The sequence below is a fragment of the Rhagoletis zephyria genome, unplaced genomic scaffold (assembly GCF_001687245.7).
Source record: "Rhagoletis zephyria isolate East Lansing unplaced genomic scaffold, Rhagoletis_zephyria_1.1 Rzeph_scaffold_12482, whole genome shotgun sequence".
Lineage (NCBI taxonomy): Eukaryota > Metazoa > Arthropoda > Insecta > Diptera > Tephritidae > Rhagoletis > Rhagoletis zephyria.
The window spans coordinates 446-8,876 of NW_016169556.1; the positions used below are offsets into that span (position 1 = coordinate 446).

Consider the following 8,431-nt stretch of genomic DNA (forward strand, 5'->3'; position numbering starts at 1 on the left):
GCCGAATTCGCAACGTATTCACAACGATGGAATCGCGCTAATGTGCGCTTCGCTTAACTGGCAAAAATTTTCCCAGCACGAATTTGCAACTTCCCCTCCAAATGAATTGTCAAAATTGTGCTCTCTCCTTGCAAGTTTTACTAGGTCCTCTTTCAGACACGTCAAGTCTTGAAAACAATTTTTTTCGCATTCTCTTTTGTGTTTTCTATTTGCTTCCACACGCGCAAACTTTAATTGAATTCAAGTCCTAGGTTCTTTAATGGTAAGCAACGAAAAGATCAAAAGAGACAAGAAAACTTGAAACGAATTGACGGTACGGAGGTATCTGTACTCTTCCCCTCTCTTCCCACCTCCTTCGCCAACGAACGAGCAGACTTGACAGCAACGTGTCTGAAAGGGGACTGGGTTTTTGGCTAAACGAACACGATTTGGTAACAATTGGTACCAACTTGTACAAATTTTTTGCATAGCGAACACTCCTATTTTCAATAGTCAAATACACCGATCAGCTGATTACTTGCTAGTTTCTGCTACAAACGATATACATGATTCAAGTACTTCAAATCCATTCTTGCTCATTCTGTTTTGTGTTTTCTATTTGCTTTTACACGTTTCAATTCTGTTGAATTAAAGTTTTTGGTTCTTTAAATGGGAAGCAACGAAAATGCCAAAAGCAAAGCAAGAAAGTTGAAACGACTTGACGGTACAGACGCATGTGTACTCGTCCCTTTTCTTCTCACCCCCTCTCTTCCACATGCGAGCAGAATNCTAGTTTTGCGCCATGATTCAATAACGGAATCATGGTTTTGCGTTTCTTTACGTTTTCGTTATTTCGCTCTCTGTAAGCGTAATTCTTTAAATTTTCTCATTCTTTTTCTTCCTGATAAGATAGAAAAGAAAAGAAACAAAGCCATTATTTCGAGAACAGAAAACACTATAAGCTTAACCGATTATAAAACTTAAAATGTGTGCGATATCTTACTTACCACATCCACATGAATATAGAAAAAATGTTCTGGGGAGTAGAGCGTTTTAATTAACCGATGAACTTGTCGAAGAGCACGACCATTAAGCGTCAGCAAAAATACTATCCGTACTCGTTCAGTGTCAGGTTTCGTAAATCTCGCTTCAGCCATATGTGACGTAAATTCTTTTAATGGAAAAAAGCATTAGATCGAAATACAAAAGTTGTAGAGATTAGGTCAATTAGGAAATTCGTTTAATTAATTATACGAGGTTCTTAATACTAAATTGTGCACTCGTACTTGCAATTCCAGTTTCATAGACGTTAATAGTAAAATACCCTCCACAACTATAACGCGGGTTGCCGGAGCATTTCATGTTGCATCTAGAATCTGGTAGTTTCGACGTTAGGGGCGGAACATCTGCGCCACAGAAACATTCGGTCGCGTACTGCACTCCTGCATAAGGAAACCCCGATTGAAGACAGAGCCGTATGCATTTTTGTGGAGAATTGCTTGATTTCAAATTTGTAAAATATCCCGACAGCAATCTATAATCCTTTTCATCCTGAAAGCAGCCAAGCGGGGCATTAGGAGTGTAATTCCCAGCAGGACAGTGAGTGGGCAACTTCTGAGGATAAAAATCGCCCGCCTGGATGGCACAGGCAATACGCGCAATTTGCTTGCGACAGTCATTAGTTTTAGCTCGCTGCATTGCAGAAATAGCTTCCTTGGCAGTAATATTACATTCTACCTCACCGCCACGGGAATCCATCTCCGAAAATCTAAAATTAGCATCGATATTGGGATCATTTTTTATAATTTCTTTATGTCGTAAGAGTGTATTCGCATCATGATCATCTCTGGCAAAATGGTGAATGGCACCTCCGTTGGCTACATACTGCTTTTTACTTTGAGAGGTCGGTGCTTTGGTTTCCAAAAACAAATTTGCATTTGCAGTTATAACATTTGAACTAGAAATGTTTAAAGATTTATAGGCGAGAAATATCTGCACACCAAATATTAAAAGTCCGAGAAGAAAGAATAACTTGTAGCGTCGGAGCCACCGAATGGCAATGTTGTCAGCCATTTCCTTTACTCTGGGATGCACAGCTGGATCAATTCCGGAGGCAAGTGTGAAAAAACCTGCGAAAACGTCAAAGCAAATACGTTCGCCGATCTACGAAAATTCTATATACTTGACTAAAAGGGCTCCTGGTGGCGGCCGAAGAAAATGCACAATGCATGACAGTGGGAAACACGTGGAAATTATGCAGTGTATTGCGTAGGGTCTACTTTAAGCTTTTACTATTTTTAATATTTAAACTATTTCCACATTTTCCTGTAAAATCTGCTACCAAGGCGAATTAACCAAATTCGCCTTGTTCGCAAATAGGTATGAAACTAGGATTGTTGATAATATATCGAAATTTACGATATTTTTTGATACCAATACGATATTATCGGCGCGACATTTGGCTGAACGATAATAACTGATATCGATATTTTAAACACAAAGGGCCAGTGCCAAATGATGGAAAAGAGAAAATTTTGACGGATCAAAGTAAAAATCTGACATTTCTCGTGGTGAATAAGAACGTCAGAATTTTACCTAGCTCATGGGGCTAGGTAAAATTTTGACAGCTTATAACCATGTATACACATAATATGGGTTGGCGGTAATAAGGAGTGAACATGAAAATGAAAGCTGAAACAGCATAAAAAAGCGTACGTTACTTGCAAATTATAAAATAAATATAAATTTTAAGAATTTCAGCAACACACAAAAATAAAGCTTTCGCACGAGCAGTTGTTTGGTTTTTCAACTGTCAAAATTTTACTCTGCATTTGGCACAGCAAAATTCAATTTATTTGTACACCATAGCAAATTTTTCCACCCCGTCTCACCACGGAGAAAAAAGTTACCGATTGGCACAAGCCCAATAGAGAAAATTTTGACGGATGAAAGTAAAAATCTGACATTTCTCGTGGTGAATAAGACCGTCAGAATTTTACCTAGCTCATGGGGCTAGTCGATTTTTTTTAGCGCGTTCTATGCCATCTTGTTTCACTGGAAAACGAGGGAAAAGTAAACAAAGCAAAGAAAACAACGAAAACCAACATTAGCCAAAATTGTTGTCAGCCACTTTAAACGCACAATTTAGGTAAAATGATGCAACAAAATGCTTTAAAATGTGTTGTCATGTTGAATTAAAAGTGTAAAATGGTGGTGCTGGTGATGTAAACAAACGCTCAGCTGACGAACCCGCTTTCGCAAACTTTTTTCTCAAAACCAGTTACAAATACAACGTCGCGTTCTTACGTGATCTTGTATTTTTGGTTCATGAATACCGCCTGGATAGCAGCAGCGTTGCCGTTTTCACTCTAATCGGACTATTTAGTAGGAAAACTAGGGGTCTTCCTTAAACTCGTAAAAGCCTCGTTAAATATCAATGTTTTCGAGGGGCCGAAATTTGTATACCAAAATGTATGATAAAATAATGAAAATATATGGAAAAAATAATACGCGAATAAAATTAGTGAATTTCATCCTTTTACAGTATTAACTTAGGTTTTATACTAATTTTCGGCATTTATTTTTTTATTTACAGTCTACGGAATTCAATTCTACCAGATTAATTAGACTATTAAAATCACAAATTAAATTGCATAAACACATTTAATTTAAACTTATTGATGTTGCGATCAAAATCAATTAAATTTGGCCTAACACATCTAGCAATTGGTTCATTATCACCATAATTGGTAGAGTGCGTTGCCCACTCAAACAGCCAATTATTCTTCAGGTTGCGCGGTGGAATATATAATCTGAGCAAATTTGCAAGATACGTACAGTTAATACGACCATTAATAACATAAAACATAAGTTTAACGTCAAAGCCGACGGACGTGTTTTTTGATCGCTCGTCGAAGTGTTAAGGCCTGCTCAAACAGGCGCGATACGCGGTAACGATATACGCAAAGGCACTCAAACAGGCGCGGTGCAGTATAGTGCGGTATAGCAAGAAACATTATTGCCATGTGACGAGCTCAAATTAACGGCACTCTACGCATTCCTCCATCTAAATTTATACATATATTATAAATCTGATTTTCGCGATGGACAGCTTAAGCTCTGAGGACGAAGTATTGCTATTAGCAGCACTTCTCGATGAAGAAAACAAAAGGTATGAATATGCCTACATCTTTGTTTTATCCTGCAAAGTTCTTAATTTATGTATATGTTTAAGAAAAAGAAGATGGGTTCACGAAATAAATTTGAGAAGAAAAGGAGGTGTTGAATTTTCCAGCCTGATGCCCCAACTGCGTAACCACGAAGAAAGATTTTATAAATATTTCCATATTTGCGCTCCATTATGTACGTTTTGCGAAAGAATTTATATTCCAGTAAATTTACCGTTCATATTTCTGAGCAACATTGCCAGATTTGAAAAACATTTTTCAAACAAACGAAAAAGTTCAACTTTATTTTATTTACTTTGTGAGAAACAAAACCAAAGAATATCACGTATGTATTACGAGCACTTTTAAACTCACGTTTTTTATCATGAAAAAGGTAGAATTTATAATCTATAGCACTTTTGTAGATAAAATATGTGGTAGAACTCTAGCTCTAAATTGCAACTCTGCTTACGATATATCTTCTTATAACGCGTGGTGAACGCTGCATGCTGCGGTAGAGTTCTGTACCGCGGTGTACCGCACTTCCAATACCGCGTCTATTTGAGTGCTCCCATATACCGCCATGGTATTTGATACCGCATATCGTACGGGATTATACCGCACCGTGTCGCACCGCGCCTGTTTGAGCAGGCCTTTAAAAGACACGTATTAGTGAGAGTTTAAATTACGTACAGATTGGTACAAATATTTAAAATTTTTAAATATTTTTGTGAAAGTGATGTATACAAATAAACACTATTAATATTATTAAAATAAATATACGCAACCAAACAAACATACGTACACAAAATTTGTTCGCTGTTATAAACAAATAAAAAGTAGTGGTGAGTGGGAGAATGACGGAGTGCGGAAGATGCTGAAAAGGCTCAGTATATCCAGTAAAAAAAACTGTGGTGAAGTCCTTTATTTCCAGAGGTGAAATTTTATGCACCACATAATTTCTTACACGCAGGGTTGCTTTTCAGCACTGATGATAGAAACTTAAGAAATAGTTAAAAAAATGCATATAGTGCGTTAATTTTTGAAAGAAATACCATATAATGTATGTACTCTGATTAATATTAAAAAATGTATTAGAACCACCGTTTAATGTTATATTTGACACCAATTAATTTTGCTACTCGGAACGCTCTGCGCATTGCCACTGAATACTTAAAATTTTATCCCTGGTCCTTGTTCTTTCTGTATTTCATCGTGGTGAATTCATATTTCTCAGAAATTTGACAACAAAACAAAATGAAGGGAGTATTTTATTTGCTAATTTTTGCGATTTCCGTTGTTTAATGTAAATTTTATGTCTTTTTAGGATATGTTGAGGCAAAAAAGGCGCAGTTAAAAAATGAAGTTATTAGTATGAAGTAGCAGCAAATGTGCAGCTCAGGCACATTTGGAAAACTATGCCGATAAGCAAGATGGAATTTGGGAAAGTAAGTGCCTGGTTGCAGCATATCTATGTATTAAAAAAGTAATTAATTAAATTAAATTGTGTTTTTTTATCGAATTGATCAAGGCAACCATTAATATGATACGGATTGTTGCACCCTATATTACATGGGGCTATCCAAATCTTAAATCAGTTCGTGAATTGATCTACAAACGGGAAATTTTCAAGCCCAACCATCAACGTGTCCCAAACTCTGACAACTTTGCGATTGAACGCAAATTGCGCAAAGCGCACGATATTCAATGCGTTGATTATTTGGCCCTATTCTACATTTCGACTCGAATCGAAATTTTCTCCGTTTGGCAACTTTGGTATTCTGCGTTCCGTTTCCTTTCGATCAATCTTCGAAATTTACGATTATATGTATTCTACATTTCGATCGTAGTTCCGTTTTTCTAAGTTGCAAATTTGTTGACGGAGAACGATTCAATTATTTTCGTGGGTTTAAAAAATAAAATTGTATAAAAAATTTAAGTAAAATATACTGTGCATGATGGTAAAAGTCATAATAAATGAATTTTCTCGATTTCTGTGGTTTCGTGAGCGGTAATACGGGCAATACGAAAAATTAGCTCAAATAATGGCAACCAAAAGGGATGTCGACGTTTTCAAAGTGGAAGTCCAGGCGTTTTTGATTACATTATCTATAAATAAGACTGTGAAATGCACTGAATGCAATCTATTCTTTTTATATAAAATTAATAGATGTATGCACATAGATACATACATACATAAAATGTGAAGTTACATAAAAAAGATGCTTTTATTATTGCACTCGTTTTTACTAAAAGAGGTGCGTATGTTGCCTCTAATTCGATTTGCTATGGAAAGATAAGCTTTGTTCTTCCCCTCCTCCTGACGGCTTACAAAATGGGATTCATTTGCGTTCAAATCTTCCACTGTAGTAAATGCAAATTTTGTGGAGTGCTCAAACAACGTTTATAATTTCACTGACTTTAAGCGATGAATAATACAGTTCAAGATGAATTCCGTATGACTCTTCACTCATCTGAAAAAGATCAAACATGCCCCTAAATCTCCGCCTTTCAACTGCCGCATCAGCAATCTGGGACTCGTTCTTCTCTTCAAGCAATAACGCAGCGGCTATGGATTTCATTCTTATAATTATGTATCCACTTAAATTTTATTTTTAAATTACAGTGATGCTAGGTATATTTAGTTATTTTAAAATACTTACAAACTTTAACTTCATATGCTGCTATAGTTTGGTGGCAAATATTTCTTTGTTTTGTTTCGATTTCACACATTCCTAGGCAAACAGCTGATTTCGAAAGATGTTTTCTATCTTCCTCTTCTTCTTTCGTTTCGATTGTAACGCAGAATACCTAAGTTCGATTCCAGCGGTGCGGAATGCGGGAACGTAATCGAAATGCAGAGTAGGGCTGAACATCAACTGCTGCGCAAGATGGTTTAAAGAAATTTTCTGGTGTACAAGGTGGTGTTTTTATTTCAAAAATATATGGTAATTCTCTAGTGTAGGTTAACAACCCCTAAAAAAGGTCCGGAAAAGTCGGGAGGGGTACCAAACGACGCGTTCCGGCCCCCTATTAACAATCTGGAGGGGGAAGGGCTAATATCATTAACCATTTAAGAGTTATAAACAAAAAACTTTTGTTAAATTTCGTTGTTTTCTATGAGCAATTACCAAGTCAAAAATGTACTAAATCACCAGTTTCCACGTTTAAAACACTATTAAAACGTCTCCGGTTATTATTTTATGCAAACCAAATCGTTTATTCACTTTTATTTTATATATTTTGTTAATAAAACAGAGTAAACAAACTTTGCGCCTGCCAAAATTATTATAACTTCAAATCGCTGGTATTGCCACTTTAATTCACATTTCATTTGCGCTATTATACTCAGTTTACACTATACACTTCTTTTTTTACTTTCACCTAAATAAGATATTCTAACCAAAATATAATAGCAAATTTCGCTATACCGTGGCAGCGCTACTTTTATGGTTTAGTGATATTAGCTGTAATTAAAAGTAAGCGTCGTGGAGTGCCAAAAGTGCGATTTTTTATAAAAAATTTTATTATTTATCGAAGTATTGATTTTTATGGAAAAAGCGCCGCAGGCGAAAATTTTTAATAAAAAATCGCTTTTTGGATATCTTCTTTAGTTTCCCAGTAATTGACTAAAATCATTTGGTACAAATGACGTTAGTAATGCTGTCGTACTAAACTAACCAAGATCTTTCAAATAGCGCCATCTGCTTTTAAATATCTGCTTTAGTTTCCGACATATTCAACCTTATCATGAGTTTAATTTTCTCGAACCGGGCCACCTTTCACTTTTCGTTTCCGTGTATTCACTACGGGTGGGCGAAAACGTTTCTTTTCATTTTTTTTGGCGAAAGTCACGATTAGGTTGATTAGTGAAAAGTATCGTTCATTTATAAACAATTTTATCACATTTGGAGTACTAGACGAACATTTTTTGTTAAACTCATAAATGGTTGGCTGTAAACTAAAAAATAAGATAATTTAAGAATTTCGTGAACTAGTACATAGCATTCTCCGATACTTTGGAGAAAATCTGTAGTCGAGTTTCTGAGAAATTGCATTCCAAACTTCAAATGTGATTTACCGAAACTTGCCTAAAGTAACATGCAACGATCTTTTGTCTTGGCGGCGATATAACATTTATAATTATACTAGCTTATACCCGCGGGTTTCACCCGCACTTTTATACAAATATGAAAAATAATTTAATGATGTTAGATTTTATTTCTGTGCCCATTTCGTTATAGCTTGTTACTTTTTAAGCGAGTTAAGGTATTTAGGCCATTTAA

The 8,431-nt window shown here is 35.8% G+C and overlaps 1 protein-coding gene across 1 annotated transcript; it reads right to left on the reverse strand.

Moving 5' to 3' along the window:
- Nucleotides 1–790: 790 nt before the first annotated feature.
- Nucleotides 791–2,363, reverse strand: LOC108377666 (xylosyltransferase oxt-like). The gene is made up of 3 exons (XM_017633934.1): nucleotides 2,162–2,363; nucleotides 1,266–2,108; nucleotides 791–1,150 (listed from the first exon to the last, which is right to left on the reverse strand). Exons 2-3 carry the CDS (start codon nucleotides 2,050–2,052, stop codon nucleotides 960–962), a joined length of 978 nt encoding a protein of 325 aa, XP_017489423.1. The 5' UTR covers nucleotides 2,053–2,108; nucleotides 2,162–2,363; the 3' UTR covers nucleotides 791–959.
- Nucleotides 2,364–8,431: the final 6,068 nt, after the last annotated feature.